The following is an 18,855-nucleotide window of genomic DNA, read 5'->3' on the forward strand; positions in this document are numbered from 1 at the left end:
AGTAAAAAATGTAGAATTCCAGACATGTGCTGTCTGTAGATCAAGGTTTGATAAAGTTACCCTTCATTAATAGATATACCCTTGTGTGGAAATACAGGCAGTTTCAGCTCCTCTTATTTCCATAAATTGGTGTAACCACAACGTATTTTGTTATCTTTACAGTGGAAACAGTGCTAGAAGCAGAACACATTTTGTTTTGCAGAATGTGGATGGGTCATAGTTCCTCTACCTGTTCCCCGGCTTGATAATACCAAATGAATGATTACCCCTTGCTAGCGTGTGCTGTCACTGACCATGGTGAGCAGAGCCAGCTCCCTTGAATAGTCAGAAGAGGTCCCTGCAGTGAGTGTGTTAGAGGAGCTGTAGTTGGGGTCCTGCCCTGCACTGCCTGCTGGTGCAGTGCCTTCCTCCGCTGTCCCCAGTGGGGCTGGTGACAGGAACCTTGGCGAATATCCTCCCAACAGGGAATTTCAGGAGTGATCAGAGGCCATGGTATTCACACATCCTCAGCATCAATGACAGGTTCTTATATTTATTCATCTTGTTCATGTTATGAAACAGAGGCAATGGTCTTGGTCTTGACTCAGAATACCTTTACCGTTAACTGCTCCCCTCCAACCTTTTGTAGTATTCACTTGTCAGCTTTGACCAGGTTCCCCAGGGTGAGATTTCTCCTCATTTCATAATGAGGAACAGGACTTTCAGGTTTTTCTATGTGTTGCCACCAAAACCAATGTTACAGCTGGACTCAACAGCAACGATGGCAACACACAGTTATAACCATCCCATGTGAGATTTAGATTAACCATTTTTCTGTTTAGTTCATGTAATGCCTCAACAGCATGGTCTGGTTTGCTGTTTTCACATAATCCGTCATTAGTTGTCTGCGTCAGGGAAGTTCTTCTGTAGCATATGGAGAGAGGTGCTCCCCTACATCCAGAGGGGAGTTTCACTTTGTCTGGCTGCAGCTATGTTGCTTTATTTATCTGGTTTTTGTTTTAAATGTGGTTTGCTTTTTAAAGCATGAGGATTTTGGGGAGCAGTTATGCTTCTATTGGAAGTGCTACCTTTGAGGATGCTTTTAAGCATAATGGGAACTAAGTAGCAGTCACTGGCTGCAGACCTCCAGTTCTCGTGGTGAGGGAGGAGAGGAGGAGCGGGTGTTCCGGCAGCATGCACAGACTGTCTCCTCCTCCATCTGAGGAAGCTGCAGCTGTGGCTGCCAGAGGAAGCTTTTGGACTTGTAGGGGACAGCTGTGGCACCCACATGGCTCCCATCAGTGATGGCAGCAGCAGGAACAGGAGTCGTATTCTCAGTGCTCTCCTTCCCCAGGGAATGCAGGAAAGCAAGTAGGAGCGGGTCTTTGGGGAGGCAAAATTGTTTCCAGGGCTTGTGGAAGGGAGTAGTTGCAGCGAGAGGCAGAGGAAGCTGTCTCCTTCCCTCCCTCTCCATGCATGAGAGGTGCAAAAGCTCTGCACCCCCTCTTCCTCAATCTATCAGTCTTTCACTAATTGTCTTCTTTTTGGTCCTTTCCTGCCCTCCACTCTTCTTCTGCCCACAGCCTTTTGAAATCTTCCCTACCTCCCCCTTGCTTGAAACTTGCTCTGCCATTGCTGAATTGCATTTTACCACCCCACGAATGAGAACAAAATAAACTACTTTATCTCAATCATTTGGGCAGCAAAATGCAATTTGCTTGTGTTGCTGCAGATCTTTGAGCCAGCTCTGGTCTGGACACGTTTATCACTTAGCAATCTAATCTGCTGTATATCTCAGATGCTCTTGCATTGAAAGAAAATGGTTTTTTAAGACAAAATTTAAAAAAAAGCCAGCTGTGTACTTATGAGTGCACAAACCCACAGTGATATACATGTCGTCATATATCTCTATATGTATGTATGTACATGTATAATAAATAAAAAATTTATATTACATTTTGAAAGTCCACACCTAACTTGCTAATGTCAGCTATAGTTGATAGACAGCTAAGTCAGACTCTTTTTATAGTCCATTTCTAAAATGAAACCATAAATTTTAAAGCCAGGCTTCATCGTTGCAGAAAAAAAAGCTTTTCCAGCCTATTGATGAAATATAACATTTGATAGGATTTATGAGGCCCAGATTCAGGAAGATCATTTGCAGAGCACTTAAAGCTGCTTTTTCCTGCCCTTTGCCTTCCCTCCTCCCAAATACACATACCAAAAAAAGCCATTAGTAATGAAAAATTATTAAGGAAGATTTTTCTTGATTCTATACAAATGTCAATTTGAGAGGGAGAAAGAGGAAGAAAACAGTTGCAGGAGTTGTTACAGAAAAGGGGTCTAAATAGAGCCAGGCTGATTATGTGAGAGGAGTACTGACTTTTACTAATAAATACACAGTGCGATTATTTGCTGTAATACAGTCATTTGTAATGTGTGTGTATGTATTTTTAATAGTACCGGATTGAATTTTTTTTTTTATCACATTGAGATATTCACAAACCAGCCGCAGAAAGTTAAAAATAAAAACGATACCCAGCTTCTTGGTATCTTGATAAAGTTTCCTTCTGGCTTGTATTACCAGAGTGATAATTTCAGAGGAAAAACATCTTCTGTAACTTGTGATCACAGTATCTGTCAAATGGTAGGAAATGAAGAAAACTGCCAGACAGTGTCAGATTTATTAACAGCTCTAAGAAAACCAAAATTAATGCATTTTCTCGTCTTTGATGGGTTGAAATGTCCATGTGCTGTACTTATCTTAATGGACAAGTGAAGGAAGTAGCACTCATCAATTAAGTCGCTCATTAAGCTGACTACAGCTTAATCTGGAGCACATGCAGGAGTACTATGTGCTTACCAGGCTGTACCTCAAAGGTGTTTCAGTTGTTCTTAAGGAGTGCTCATCCCGCAGATGCCAGGAGCAAACCAGCTTTGTTCTGCCTTCAGGAACGTGCAGCCAGCCACTGGACCGGGGACCATGCAGTCCTATAGGGCAGGCAGGGGGACGGCCATACAAACTCAGACTGCACCAGTTGTGTGAGGGGAGTTGCCAGCCTCACTTCCATTGGAAAACAGTCTTTCTAGCTGTTAATAACCGGTCTTCAACCATTTGTGTTGAAAATGCCTATGTAGGAGGTGTGCTGAAGCTGAATTTTTCTGGAACATGATGACATATGTTTTTTGGGGGGCCTGGAGGGAGAAGGCAAGGGGTTGTTTTGTCCATGTAAAAAGTAAAAATAAGAAGCACATGATTGTTTCAATAAGAAGCTGTAGTCTTTCCATACGCTGGAACAGGGGCTTTATATTTAGGAAGGGAACACAGTCTAGTCTTATACCAGACTGCCTTTTGCCACCACTTGAACGTTGACAATTTGACTAAGTTGTAAGATTTAAAGTACTTCCCACACACGATAGAAACTTGGCTGCTGACTTCACCGAAAGTGCTCGTCCTGAACTGCCAGAGCCTAGACATGCTTTTCCAGTAGTAGGTTCTCCTGGCTGCAGCAGCCAGAGAGGTTTCTGGTGCAGGAATGAAGGATGAGGTGAACAGGACATGATCAATGTCCCCTTGCCCTTATGCCCCACCTTCCAGGGAGGGAAAGGGTGAGCCAATTTGAATGCAAAATCCTAAGAAACGCCATGGAGGGACAAGACAGGAATAGGAACAGAGAAGAGGCAGAATTGCTGGAGCAGCTAGAGGATGGGGAGAATAAAGAAGGGGTGCTGGGTCAGGGCAGAGTTGTGGACAGTAAGTGGGTGCTTCCAAGTAGAGAGAAGTACTGCAAGTTGAATGCTCTGTTTGTGTGTGGGTGTTAGAGCACCCTCATTTGAACCAGTGCAGAAATGAAGGATGCTGTTGGGTGTCCCACACCACCTGCGACCTCATCATTACTGGCAGGCTGTTTTGTGAAATGCTTCTGGGAAATGGGTCTCAAGGAGTGCTGGAGGGAGAGATGCTGACCTGGATGCGTCGGGGGACGTGTTTCTGTACTAGGGCAGCCTGTGGGACAGGGATGTGCTTGTATGGGAAGCCGATAAATGGGTAGAGGAAATTGGCACGCTTGGCTGAAAGACAAAGACTTCCCAATGTCAGGATGAGAACAGGGAATGGAGCAAGACAAAAACAGATGTGAAAGGATTTGTAAGGTGTGTCTCTAAACATGACAGTTGAAACCATATGAGAGTCATTCTGTAGAAATAGAGATGGGCCTGAATCAGAACACTTGCCTTGGCATTTCTGAGGCTTCCCAGCCAAGTGCAGAGATATGCTTGCTCTTCCTCTTCCAGGTGAAATACACCAGGAGATGATTGTATAGTTTGACGATGCATTACTTATTTTTTTCCATGTTAATTTAACATTTTTCAAAATAATTACTGAAAAGCATTGCTTACCTTTAATCTTAAATACCGGAAATTCAGCCCCGACTACTCCAAATGGAAAAGTGGGAGTAATTTCAGCGCTGTAGTGGAGCTGCAGCTGTAAGAAGGAGCTAGAAAAGTTGTGCATGCCTGGAAGTCCAGGAGCTTCCGTTGCCTGCATAATAAACAGTAATAAGGTTACACTGCTAGCTTTAGGCCCCTGAGTTCAAAAATATTTCTCCGAAATGCAGTTCGGCATATAAAGTGTTTAATTCTGTTGATGTGGAGCTTGTGATGAAAGCTAGTTGAAGGAATGTGCACTCCCCAGTCTTTGCGAATGCGAACAAAACAGCTGCGCTCCAAGGAGCCCAGCTGTGTGGGAGAGAGGTGCCCAAGGAGGGAGGCTGCTGGAAGGGTAGGCAGGGTGGCCTTGAAGGCAGCAGAACTTTGCAAAATCCATCAACTGCTTCAGGATCTGGCAGGGTTTCTGTTGAGCAATAACCACAAGCTAAATTTGCCATATATAATTCCTAAGAGAATCTAGTGGTAACGATGTTTTGACTTTTGAGCGTGTTCCTGTGAAACTACTCAGATCTCAGTTGTAGTTTGGAAATGCTGCCCTATCAGAGAACTAAAATGAATTTACCTTCAGTGTTGTCCCCATGGTAAGATTGTCATAAAATTTTTAGCCTCTTGCACAACTACAGCATAGAAAATATAATTAAGCCTGTTTCTTTTGCACATCTGTTAAATGTTTTGTGTGTCATTTTAGTGTATATCAGAAGTAGTGAACTTCGGATCATTATATTGGAGTTCAGATGTTCCAAAGAGTGCGTATGGATTATACTCCCCTCTGTGAGAAGCCCCTCTGTGTTGTAAGAGTCATTTGAGCATTCTCAATGGTGCTTTCATTTTGCAGCACACTGTACTTGCAGCTAGTAAAATATGTTAGAAATAATTTCATTTGTTGTCTTTGCTTTTCTTTAGCTTGTAATTGGAAGGTTAAAGGCTTTCCTTATAAGGCTTACATGCTTCACCTTGCATGTGCCAGTGGCTTAATAAGAACATCTGCTCTCTTTCTATAGCAAATCTGATGATTTTTCTATGCACGTATATTTAGTTGTACATATAAATAGAATCCAGGCACTGTTAGATGCGTATGAAAGTGTACGTCAGATTGAAATGGTACCATATGAGGTTTTCTGCAGTTCCATTTATGAAGTATCAAGTTAAACACAAAGCTGTGAAGTAACCAGAAAACTTTTTATTTCTGCAGCCAAAAGCATATGCTTGTGCAGCCTATCCTAATTAGGTCTCTGATATATTAGTAGAATGGTCAGTATTTCATGTGTTATATCATTGTCTGCAAGTTGCTTTTTCATTATAGTTGGGCTTTTACGCGACAGAATGTAGGAGAGCATTGCTCCAGATGTCTGGCTCCTTTCACCAATTTTGTTGCTGTCTACAGCAAAATTTGAGTTTTAGCTCTACAGTGCAAATTCCCTTTGAATCTTTGGATGCCCTTAAACAGTGTAGTACTGGAATATGTGTAAATGTCTACAAAGTACGGTGATTGGAGTGGCTGGTTTAAGAGGAGCTATAAAATGGTTCCAGCTGGAGTGCATTCTTGAGGTAAGCTCAAAATACACTCCAAATTGTCAGCATACTACTCAGGAAAAACACAAGAAACAAATCGTCTTTAGTGTGCTTTGCTTCCCTTAATGCACATAAGGATAGTGTAAATGGAAGCTGGTCAATTTTCAACAGTTTGTGCAAAATTGTCCCTAGGTTTTGCTTCTGTACGTCAGCTTTTGTGAATAAATGCATCATGCTGGGTTCTAAGTATACCTGTGTGTATTTCTGTGGACATAACGTCGTCTGTGTTTCAGTAAGTATTGTGCATCTGTCCATTAATATTTATATGGAACAGAGAGCTTTGGTTCTTGCAATTTTTAATAAACATTGATGGTGTTACTAGTTTATACAGAGCATTCAATATGCTCCATCAAAATGGCAGCTCTAATTAGGTTCCTTGAATTAGCTAATGGATTTTGAGGAAGATAGCTTACAAAGCTCTTACATGTTCCTGCCATGGCAGAAAGACAAAAGGCCACTGGAAGCTACGACTTTAAAGCTTTAGAAATGCAGCTGACAGTTAAAAAAGATAAATTGCATTTGTATTTTTTTCCTGTGAAAGTCCTAATGCTGGATTAATGTTATCCTCATAGTGACCATTCATTAAAAACACCCAAAAAAGCCAACTTTATAGTAGGGATGGATTTTGTCTATGAGGTCTGTGCTTTTCCCTGATGTTTTGCACATGATAGAATTTTTTTTTTTTTCAAATGTAAGCTATATCTGTAACAGGGTTACAGACACAGAGATGGGGTTTTCTTTGAGTTGAGGTTGAGATTTCTACTTCGTTTCTATCTAGGCCAGGTATTATAAAAACAAACCACATAGAGGATTAGTTGCTGCCACTCTGCCAGTGGCATAGATTTGCATGTGTGTAATGAAGAGTAGGATATAGTCTCCAGTGTGAAACTTGGAGGTGTAATTTCTGGGAGAAAATGGATAGTTACTCCAGGCTTTGTAGTTTTCAACTAGATATGTTTTAGAACAGAGGCAACATCTACTGTGAACGAATTCTTAGATCCTCAATTCTTCCCTCACAAGGGAGCACAGAAATTAAGACTGCACTGAATTGTCACCTCCTCTTCCCTCCTGCCTTTGCTTTATGTGTGCTAAAGGGAATTCCTGAGGGACTCCTGAATGGCTAATTCATTGGAAGTCTGTAAAGTACTTAGTATTTCAGCTGTAGCGATAAGTTTAATAAACTGTAGTGCAAAAAGCAACAGTCTACAAGTGAAAAAAACTAGCTGCTAGTTGCAGGCAGGTGTGATAGCCGTTAAGAAATAGAGCTACACAGGAGTTTAGCATTCAGCGTTTGCTTTGTTGAATTGTTAAAGATGCTGTAAATGGAGTTTGGAGGGCTGAAAATCTGCTCTGTGTTGATGTGACCTATCTGTTGTAAATGTGCCAGCTGCTTTACATCAGTAAAGTAAAATACCCCCTCCCAAGCCTTGTTGTAATACAAAGTGCCAAAAAAGGCAATTTAAGTAGTTTGCCATGTAAATCCAGAAGAAATTACCTTGGAGAGAAGGCCCTCAATTATGCCTCCTCACACGTGACTTCTGCATGATGGATAAAAGGCATAATTGATATCATCTTTAGTGAAGAAACCAGAAACTGTTGCATTGTCTAGAGGCTACTGAAAATACCAGGAAAATCTGTTTTTCATTATTTTCATTGTGTATTGTTTATAGAGAGTTTGGTTGTTGTCAGCAGCCGAGTCCCTAATCTCCTTGCTTTCCTAGCCCTTCAGAGACACGTGCACATCTCAGATCAACAGGACAGCAGTAAACTGGTCATATGCCAGAAACAGACATTGCCATTAACCAGCCTGAACTGTAAGGCATCTTTTTTCTATTGTTAGTTAAAATCTGGTGATTGCCTTACTTGATGAGGCATAATACATAGAGCAGAAAAAAGAAAAAAATTGTCTTTTCTTTTAAGTAAAGATGACAAGCTGGCTAGAAACAAGAAAATGTCCTCTTTTTTTCTTTCCTTCCTACTTGATTGCAAATAGCCTATTTCTGTTAGAGTAGTACATACCATATCTGCTGTTATGGTGAAGTTAAGCCGCAGTGTGCCAATTTTGTTTCCATAAAGCAACAAATCAGGCTATATCTCCCATTATTTCTGGCCAGCTGTAGTCAACTATAAGTTAGAGATTAATAGAGATGAGAAGTGGCCTGGATTGAAAAGATTGTGCTCATCTGAATGTCTAGGCCATCTGCTGAGACAAACAGGAAAAGGTGTTGTATATCACGTGAAAGGAGGGAAGCATAAAAGGATGCTTTATGTCAAGCCACTGAGAGATATTTTAGAAACAGTTTGGAAAAACTGAAAGTGATACAAATCTGTTGGTCTCAGTCTTCAAATCGTTATTTGAAGGCTTCTGTAAACATATTATGAGCTATTTGGGGAAAGAAAAGGTTAATGACACTGCTACTTCATATCATGCAAGGTTTCTTTCCTTCTTTCTTCCTAATGAGTCTGTAGGAACCTAAGAATATCATCTTCTCTCTTTCTGCTAAGCTCCTAATGTCAAGAGGTCAGTAGTGATGTTACAGGTCAATAGGACTCAATTTACATCCAGACAAATGGTAGTCATGTGCTGCCCTAGGAGTCTTTGACCTTTTGGGCAGAAGTGGTTGTACTGCTTTTATGTTAGCCTAAGGAATTGAAAGGTGACAGTGTATGTTCTACTGAAGCACAGTTACAACTTTAAATATTGTTATGCAGGTTAAGACTGAGAGACTTTAGTATATAAGTTCAAATAAACTCAAATGAGCATAAATAGCTTCTTCAGTGTAGTTTGTTTTCCTGCAGTTTATTTATGATTCTTGACCTTATATGTATTTATGTACATATGGATAGAGAGAAACATACCAATGTAATGATTCTCATGTCAGCCCATCTACACAGACCCTCTCAGGATGGTCCTGTCTAAATGGAACTGGGTTCAAAGTCTTCCTCCCAGTCACTTTGCACAGATTTCCAAATCAAGTGTCCTACTAGAGTCTCTCTCAGTTGATAAAGACTCAATTGATAAAAATAGGGTATACTCCTGCACAGAGCAAGAAGGCAAGCATTATGGAAACCATGAAATGGTTCCGGTAGCTAGAAAGGCATCATTCTTAAGTTGGATCCTCAGCATGGGTTGTGTATAACCAAAACCCAGGCTGGTTCTGGCTGAACATCGAAGATGATTCCTGAGCCTGTAAGGCAGTATCAATGATGTCAACAAGGTATTTCTGACAAGTCTTTCATTGCAATATCATTCATTTACTCAAGTGCATATGAAAACAACAAATGTTCATTTCTTCCTAAACTCTCTTTCTCTTGATGGTTGACAAAGATGAACGCTGAAATATTGTAGAATTATGTTCTTATCATTGATTTTCTTTTTATCACTTCCCACCATTCTTTTTATTCCCTCTTACTATTGAGGTTGCAGAAATATCGTCATAAACAATGTAATACTTCAGACAAGGGCTGGAACTGAAAGAGTAATGTACTCAAATATTTTTATTATAACTTCAAAATGAAAGTTTTATCCTAAGCGAAAGATAGTCTTACATGCTCTGTTGGACTCCCTTATGCTGTATATCTTTGCAGACCACTGTGTTCCTTTCAGCATATAAAATTTGTTTTGTTTTATAGCAGATCATGAATGGAACATTGTTCTCTTGAGTTTGTGAATCATGTTTTGTCCTGGATTTGTTTATTAATAGAAAATTTTCTAAAAGAATTCCTTTTTTCCTTTTTTTTCCCCCCTTTTTTCCTTTTTTTCCCCCCTTTTTTCCTTTTTTTTCCCCCCTTTTTTCCTTTTTTTTCCCCCCTTTTTTCCTTTTTTTTCCCCCCTTTTTTCCTTTTTTTTCCCCCCTTTTTTCCTTTTTTTTCCCCCCTTTTTTCCTTCTTTCCTTCTTTCCTTTCTTCTTTATTTAACTTGGAAGCACCAGTTGTTGGTTTAGAGGCTGACAGTCAGCTTGGTGAAATCAGCATTTGAAAGAAGTGGCTGGCAAAAAAGCCCTGTGCAATATTAATGTGTTTAGGAAAACCGCTGGAAACAAAATGTTTATTGCCTCTTTAAATGTATGTTTATATACAGCTTTAAGTGGTTCATCTTACTCTGTATGTGCAACACTTGTTTTTAATTTTGTTTTATCTAGAGAGCTTCAGTAAGAAGTCACTAATTTAAAAAATTACATTTTTAACCTGAATGGTTGAAATCCAGATTAGCGACTCAGAGGAAGAACAGAGGGGAGATTTTATTGTGCAAAACCTAAGCCATATGTATTAAATACTGATGATGATGTTTTGATTCTTTAAAAAAATAACTTGTGTGTCATATTGAGTATATAATTTTATTGCTATGGTGCTTGTTCGTCTATCTCTTCAGAGATGATGGGATGAAATTTCACAGTCATATTTTACATAATGTTAGAGATACCTTGAAGCTAAGTCTGTGCCAAATTACGGTTTCCTTTTTGGTTTGGAATGCCTATTCCAACTGTATCAGTTGAGTGGCTGTTTTGTAGCAGATCCCTTTACAGTCACAGTGGGCAAGGTGGAACGTGTATAGTACCTCTGACAGAGTCAGGCACAGGGCAGAAGATGGTGATTTCTGGCAGTTGTTTAGCTAGTTGGTGGTCCAGCCCCAGCAGCCCAGCAGCGTGGGTTAGAATGATTGCTCAGACTTTTTTTGATCTTTCTCCCAGACCAGAAGAAAGCTTTTGTTTGTAAGGATTGTATCTAGCAAAACTACAGATTGGCTGACAGGAATGTGCTTATTCCTCTTTTGAATGTTCATATAAAATTATTTATGTTTTCTATTTCCCAAAAAATTTCTTGCAGTGTGTGCAGCTTATTCAAAGAACTGTTGAACTTCTCTTCAGATTGTTTGTGGCTTGGGATTTTGGACAGGTTTTGTTGCTGCTGTTTGAAATCAGCATCTGAGTCTTCGCTAAACTCTTTGTAAAGTTTCTCAGAGATTCTTCCCCCACCTAAACATTATTTTAAAACTTCCCCCAAAAGCTTCAGGTTCTATCCCAGTATGAGCTGCTTCTGAATCAGTCTCCTTACATGTAGCACAATTTTAGGAAATCGTTCTGAAATCAGTCACAAAATGCAGGGTAGGTGGTTCTATTACAGTCTTGTGACAATGGACAAGTCCATGGGTAGATTAAATGTTAAAGCCTGGGAACACATGGTGGTGGAGGGGAATGGCAAATGTGTGGTTCTCTGAAGAACGTATAGCACAGGGAGCCATGTCAGGGAAACGAGTTATGCACAAAATTGTAGATATGATGACTGTAATATTTATATCTCCTCAAGGAGGGAGCACTACATTAAATGAAAAGCTACTGTAAAAGAAATCTGTCTGCTGTACTTACTAGGCTTGGTGAAAAGCTTCAGTAAGTCTCCTTAATATAAATTGACTTTGATTGGGATATTGTTTTTATATTTCTTCTGTAAGTTCAAGTCCTTTTCAGTATAAATAGTCATGCATCCAAAACATTTGAACTGGTATTCATCTGCTGTTTCCCTGTCTGGAAACTGCTATCTGATCAAACCAATATTTTTTAATTATGTATTTATAGGCAGATGGGAGAATAGTTTACAGTCAATGTATGATCTTCTCTGCAAATCTTGGAAAATTGTGGGGTTTTTTTTAATATTGCCTTATCAGTTTCTTTTTTTTATTACTGATGACTTCATTCTGTTTGAATTCAATGCTTCAGTTTCTTTGGGGTAAACTAATAGATTATGTATGCGATATTTGCACAGTGCTGATTGAATTCATCTGGTGAGTTTGAATGTGGTTCATATATTCACATAATTGTCAGGAGCCAACTTGAAATTCAGAACTGTTTCATGAGCATTGCATAGGGCATCATATTCATCTCGCATTACTCAGGAGTGGGTAAAACTTTCATGGTAAGCTAGAATATAGCTCTTTCAAAAGCCAATGTCTTTTACATTTGTGCCTATAAACAGTGATGGAGGCGGCGGGGGGAAGCTGTGAGTCTTTAACTGTTCACTGAAAGATTAAGCTGATGTACTGACCTACCCTTTTCCAATCTGTTCCCTGCACCTTTCTAACAAATTCTGAACCTGCTGGCCATTTTTGACCAGGCTTGACAGGTGATTCGATGTTCAAAAGATACTGGATCACTAAGTCTCATGAAAATAAGCAGCCTGCTAGAGACGCCCAGACGAATGCCAGCGCCCGTGCTGTGGAGAAATGCAGTGTGAACGCAATCCCATTACTGGACACCAGAGACCCCACAGGATAGAAAGCACAGGAAATCAGACTTCATGGAGCTGCTTGTTTCCACAGAGATTATGCTTGTGTTTTCACACTAATCCAGATGGATAACTTTCCATGTGCTGCTATCTTTCATTCAAACGTTCCTACTCATTCTCATGGTTAGGGTTTGTACTTTAATACAGCATGGCAGAGGTTTGCTGAAGAAGCTGTCAGGCACAGTCTTCTAATACATATAATCAGCTTGATCTCTGTAGTACCTACTTTTGCTGCTGGCTAGATGGGTTTAAGCAGAAGGAAGTTCACCTACAGGAGATGTGCAGTAAATGGAGCACAGGCGGCTGTTACTGCCTCTTACAATGTATCAATCTCAGATTTCATTTAAGAAAGGGAGGAAAAAACCCCAACTGTATGGTATTTTCAGATTACCTCTTCAGCCAAAATACCTGGAGGTAAAAAGCAGGTACATGGCTATTAGGCCGCTGGTGGCAGGTGTTAATACAGTTTGCAGAGAGCTGTAGATCCGCCTGAATCAAACTAGATCCATTGCCTGTATTTCAACGTTTCCCTCTCATAGCTAGCACTGCTTTGGGTAATGATGTTGGCAAAGCAACAGGGACAATGCTTTGGGCCTTATCTGTATGTTAGCAGACCTAATTAAATGCTTTATCTGTACTCACAAGTAAAGTCAGGGGATTTCACAGGTATTGTATCGTTCATGAGCTGTAGACTGAGCTTCACTGTTCTAAGTGATAGCCCCCATTAGCTAGTCCTCAATTCCAGTGTTTTGCAAACGGCAAGTCGTTCTCCACTATTTGACAAGAATTCATGCAAGGAACAGAGGCATTTATCTGTGGAAGGAATCAAGGGAAAAAGGGTATGTTTGGGGTTTTTTTCTCAAGAGTCTAGAATTTGTGCAAGCTTTTTCTGAAGTGTATTGGCAGATCATGAGAAAAATTTCCTATGCTCTGGAAGAGTTCAGTGAGTCAGCCAGAGAAGGCTGAAACCTCTGGGACTTAGTAGAGTAGAGGGGCTGGATAACTTAGAACCTGAAGGCAAGTAATTTAAGTATTTCATTTTTCATGGAAACATACTGATGCTGCAAATAAACATTTCCAATTCTGGCTGTATATTTGGTTGCATTTGCACCCATACGTGGCTTTCCCTTCATTGGTAATTAATTTCCAGCCAATCTACATTGCTATTAAATAGTAAAAACCATTTATTATTGAACTGATAGGTTTACATCCAGTCTTTTGTATGTGCTTTCCAGATTCAGTTTGCTATACAAATCCTATAAAAAGGCTTCCTTTGATTCTGGCATACTCATAGTGGAGTGCAGCATGACAAGATTCTCCACAGAGTCTGTGCTCATGTGAATCTGTATCTCTATAGCCTATTGTTGGTGAGGCAGAGTTACAGTTGCAGATTAAGAGAATATGTGATGATGTGCTGCAATGACAATGGTCTGAGTTTAGGAGCGGCCACGAATAAATTCTATAATTCCCTGTGAATGCCAGTAAATGCTACTGAGCCATAAAGTCAGTATTCACCCCAGTGCTGACTAGAGCAGGGCTGGAAATAACTACAGGAAACTTTTAATTTCTTCATTTAAAATGAGGCTGTATTTTTTTTTTAATTCTTAGACATTTTCAGGACTTTTTTTTTTTTTTTTTTAATCCTTCCAGGCATAGCTTGAGCTTCCACAGTTAGACAAGTCCAGCTGTAAGGTTTGGGAAGGCTCACCAGGCTTAAACACAAAGAGAGGCATGTGTTTAACTTGATAAATTGAGCAACTCCACTAGCTTTACCACAATAGTCTGCAGTGTATGCAGTTCAGCACACAAGTGGGTCTTTGTGGATTACTAAGTAGATTACTGTTTAATTACCACTTTTAAAAAATGGTGTCAAGATTTGGTAATATGCTTTCCCATCTCTCTTACCTTCGCTGTGTTTTCATGGCTGATGTTTTAGTTCCTTGTCTGATTGAGAGGTTGTTTTTTATGAAATAAAACTTCTTTTCTGTGATTCTCTGTGAATATAGTTTATTCTTTGCCTTAACAAATGTAATTTTAGGGAAATTCCACATTTAGCGTGGGAGCGAAAGGAAACTTTTTTTTGGCAGCTTATCATCAACATCATCATTATTATTAAAATATGATAGCCATTTATAGCTGCTCATAGGAATGTTAAAAGTTTCCTTGTGCTCCCCCATCTGTCTACATCCATCTGTTGTCTCTTGTCTTGTACTGGAATTGTTAAGTTCTCTGGACAGGGACAGCCTTTTTTAAAAATGGGGATCAAGTTCATGATTAGCAGCTTTATTAATACAAGAAAGCAAAAATAAGGGTGATACGGGCCAGTGGGCACTATGCAAGTCAGGAGAATCAAATATTCATAATCCATTTGTCTCAGGTGTGTGACAGTTCTCTGTGCGTGTTCATATGGGTACCTGGTAATTGTTAGCTATGTGTGTACATATGAGTTTCATTTAGCATTTTTTATTTTTCTCAGTGGCTGTGCAGGTGGAGGGAATGCTGATCGTATCCAGAAGTTGCGGAAGGAGTACCATCAGGCCAGGCGAGAAGGCTTACCTTTCTATGAGGGCAATGAAGACAGAACACAGCCATCTGATTACGACCAGCGTTGGGTAGGTCCACACTGTGATGCAAAAAGCTTCTGCGGCATTCAGGGTTAGCAGAAGGTGCTGATTTTTTTTGTGTTTTCCAGAAATCCTGTATCAGCTTAACATGAATTGGGGGGGGCAGGGGTGTAGAAATGGAGAAATCCTTAATGCAGCCACCAACGAAAAAATTAATAAATGAAAACTTAGCTAAAAATAGCTTGTCTGTTCACTGAATTTGATTTAGGCCCACGTTTCCTCTCTTTAGGCCCAAGATTTGCAGTCGTTGCCAAACTTTGTCACATGCAGTAGCGTCAAGGCTTTCCAGCAGGATTTATGGTACTCTGGCAGTTCATCCAGTGATTCCCTGGGTTAACGAGAGCATTAGAAGAGCAGACTCTCACTGTGCTTAGCTGCAAAGTGAGAGGGAGGGAACACAGGCATGTCTGCTCCTGCCCTTCCTTCTGCGCACTGGACCGTAGCAATCTGGCATGGTATATCCTCAGTAACCTTTATAAAGTGAAAAATGGAGTAATTTGCTCCTCTCCCATCAAAAGATCTTAAAATATTCTACATGTCTGTTATAGACATGCTGTATTCCCTGTTTTACATGTAGGAGTCACACTACGTAGACATTATCTACCCCACTACTGAAGAGTAACCTATGGTAGAATAAGTTAAATCAAGAGTGCCAGATTTTTGAATGCATTAAATAAATGCAACAACTATAGTCTGTGGGATCATAACTGTATTCAAGAGCTCCACCTGAGCAGGTTTCAGAGTTGGACTCTGTCTCTTTAGAAGTAATTATACTCAACCAGCATTCAAAAATGTAACTTTGATAAGATGCATTTTATGCTAAATTTGAAATTTTCGTTTTAAAAGAGACAGAATTATGTTAAAATCTTAAGAATCTACACACACATGAAGTTTGAACTGACATTGTTGGTTTTAATGTCCTCCAAACTATCAGTGTGAATGCTGAAGTGAAATCTCTAGTGATTTGCCTTGTTGTCCAAAACAATCCCACACAAGATACTGCAATCACAGAGAGACAGAGTTAAAAGAGGTGTTTTTACTTAAATTACAATATATATTTGTCCATTAACCACAAAAATGTTGTTGCATATATTATTCTGATTCAATTACCAAAAACGTCACCTTCAGCAAAATAATTCTTTCCATAGAGCAGTTAACTTTAGTCTACTGCCTTAAATTTTGTGACCCTATTTGGGAACCTGTGTAGCTACTGTTCTTCCGAATAGCTTTTGTAAACTAAAATGAGACTATCACAGAATCACAGAATAGTGGGGGTAGGAAGGGACCTCTAGACTTCGTCTAGTCCAACCCCCCTGCTAAAGCAAGTTCACCCAGAGCAGGTTGCACAGGATCGTGTCCAGGCAGGTTTTGAATATCTCCAGAGAAGGAAACTCCACAACCTCCCTGGGCAGCCTGTTCCAGTGCTCTGTCACCCTCAAAGAAAAGAAGTTTTTCCTCATGTTCGGGTGGAACTTGCTGTGCTGCAGTTTGTGCCTGTTGTCCCTTGTCCTGTCACTGGGCACCACTGAAAAGTGTCTGTCCCCATCCTCTTGGCACCCACCCTTTAGATATTTGTAAGTGTTGATAAGGTCCCCTCTCAGTCCTCTGCCAGCTAAAGAGCCCCGGGTTTCTCAGCCTTTCCTCACAATAGAGATGCTCCAGCCCCCTCATCATCTTCATAGCCCTCTGCTGGATTCTCTCCAGTAGTTCCCTGTCTCTCTTGAACTGGGGGGCCCAGAACTGGACACAGTGCTCCAGATGTGGCCTCACCAGGGCAGAGTAGAGGGGGAGGAGAACCTCCCTCGACGTGCTGGCCACACTTTTTTTAATGCACCCCAGGATGCCATTGGCCTTCTTGGCCACAAGGGCACATTGCTGGCTCATGGGTAACTTTCTGTCCACCAGGACTCCCAGGCCCTTCTCTGCAGAGCTGCTCTCCAGCAGGGCAGCCCTTAACCTGTACTGGTGCATGGGCTTATTCCTCCCTAGGTGCAGGACCCTGCCCTTGTCTTTGATATGCATCAAATGTGTCTTTCTGTTGAAATTGTATGGCATGATAAGTGTCCTGACAGAGGCCCCAGACTGGGCCAGTGGTACCTCTTCAGCAGCCTGAAGATTTCTGCTTCTTATCTGAAACTGATAAAGCTTTATTAATCCTCAGAGAAGGCTGAGATTTATGGTCCAGTGTAGTTTCCTAAGATTCACAAAGGTTTCTTCTAGGTAATCCTTTCTAAGCCTTTCCTATTAGATATAATGCCCAGAGATTACTGATTTCCAAAGCTTTGCTTTTCCTGTGAGGCAAGTGGTCCTTAATCAGAGCACCTGAAAGGGAGCTTTAAGTATCTCAATCTTGAACTGATTAATAGTGGCACCAGTATTGATCCTTTTTGTCCTTCCAATGCAAAATATTATTAGATGTTTTTGTTGTGAGGAATGGCAAGCTGCTCAAAAATTAGAGTTTACCTTGGGGACTTTAACACTCTGAAGTTTGTAGCTGCAACAGTTCCTCTTGTTGAAGTGGTTTACAAATTTCAAAGTCTTCTGGTCTCTTCACTGCAACAGTATCATCCATTGATCCATCCAGCCTTGCTGTCATAGGCACTGTCTTTCAGTCAGGAAATACTGTGGCCACAGCTTGCTCTCTTTCGACTCGTGGCTGAAATTTCTACTCTTACATGTAGTTTTACACTTAAAATACATGTTACATCGATCCATTCAGACAGAAAAGAAGGAACAAAAATAGAATAAAAATATTAAAAAGAAAACAAATGTCTCAAAGCATCTTGCCAGGAGAGTCCTCAAGATGTTTTTTAAGCAATGTCATCTTTCCCACCTCAGGCTGCTGACCCTCAGCAGTACTGTGGTAACACAGGCTGAACAACAGCTGATTTTTTTCCACCTTTACTCATCAGTGAAGAGACATGCTGTTGACTAATTGCATGATTGTAAATAAATAAAAACTTATTCTAATCTTCAGGATGTCAGGTCTTTCTTTAAAGAGTCAACAGACAGCTGAGGGGGAGGAAAACCTTCTGGTATTAAGTTTTCTTCCTTCCCACAGGCGGTTATGGCAACAGGGAAGCTGCAGCTGGAAAGGAGATGCTGGGTCTCCTTATGTATTTTTAATACTCGATTAGTTCTTTCTGTGCTTTTGTTGGTCAGCTGTTTTACCTAAGCCAGCTTTCCTATAAGATGTCTTTCTAATGTATAGCAGCTGCTGTAATCACTTCCCACCATCTCATGAAACATGCAGATAAGTTGGGAAATGACAGAGGATAATTTGAGAAGACAGTATCCCGTCGTAAATCAACAGCCTCAGAAATGGACTGTGGGTCTTGTCCTCCAAAAAAGTATCTGAGCAGTCGTGAGGCAAATTTCTATCTGATAAAGCTGACATTGACAAGTGGCCTTTAGCTGACACCGTAATGGGACAGAATTTCTAATAGAAGGGGTATTTCTAACAATCTACTTTTTTTAAAGTGGGATAAATCAAGTTAAAGTGCAGAACCAGCTGAAAAGCTAGTATTGTAAGGGAAAATGATCTCATGACAGGCAATTGGGATCCATAAATGTTTTAAAAATAAGGTCAAAAATTCATTTTAAATAAGCCTGCTATTCTCTCATCATCTATTCCTCCCCCCTGCATCCATTTTCCAGTTCTCCTCTGTTGTTCTCATCTGTTGCTGGATGAATTTTTTGCTCTCTTGTGCCTTCATTCTGCTCTCCCTTACCCACAGTCTGTTCTTTTTCTTTTTGTAACTAACACTGTCTGTGCTATAGAGCCAGTTCCTTTTAAATTCTTTTCCAGTTAGTTTGTGCTTCGGTTTGTTTTATCATTTTGCGTTCTTTGGACTCCTCTCCACCCCTACCATCCCCCTCTCAGGTTTATAACTAGGATAAATGATAAGCCAAATTCTATCAGGTGGATCACAAGGCTTAAAGTAAACCTCAG

At 40.4% G+C, this 18,855-nt stretch overlaps 1 protein-coding gene across 3 annotated transcripts in view; it reads left to right on the forward strand.

Annotated features, from left to right (window-relative positions):
* The window catches only part of PARD3B (par-3 family cell polarity regulator beta), a 422,752-nt gene that overhangs the window by 359,994 nt on the left and 43,903 nt on the right, over nt 1-18,855 (forward strand). For all 3 annotated transcript variants that reach the window (XM_086465416.1, XM_086465413.1, XM_086465414.1), the window contains one exon: nt 14,756-14,891. In XM_086465416.1, coding sequence (XP_086321542.1) covers nt 14,756-14,891 — 136 coding nt within the window. The remainder of the gene's footprint in view (nt 1-14,755; nt 14,892-18,855) is intronic.

The sequence above is a fragment of the Leptosomus discolor genome, chromosome 5 (genome assembly GCF_034619465.1).
Source record: "Leptosomus discolor isolate bLepDis1 chromosome 5, bLepDis1.hap2, whole genome shotgun sequence".
Taxonomy (NCBI): Eukaryota; Metazoa; Chordata; class Aves; order Leptosomiformes; family Leptosomidae; genus Leptosomus; species Leptosomus discolor.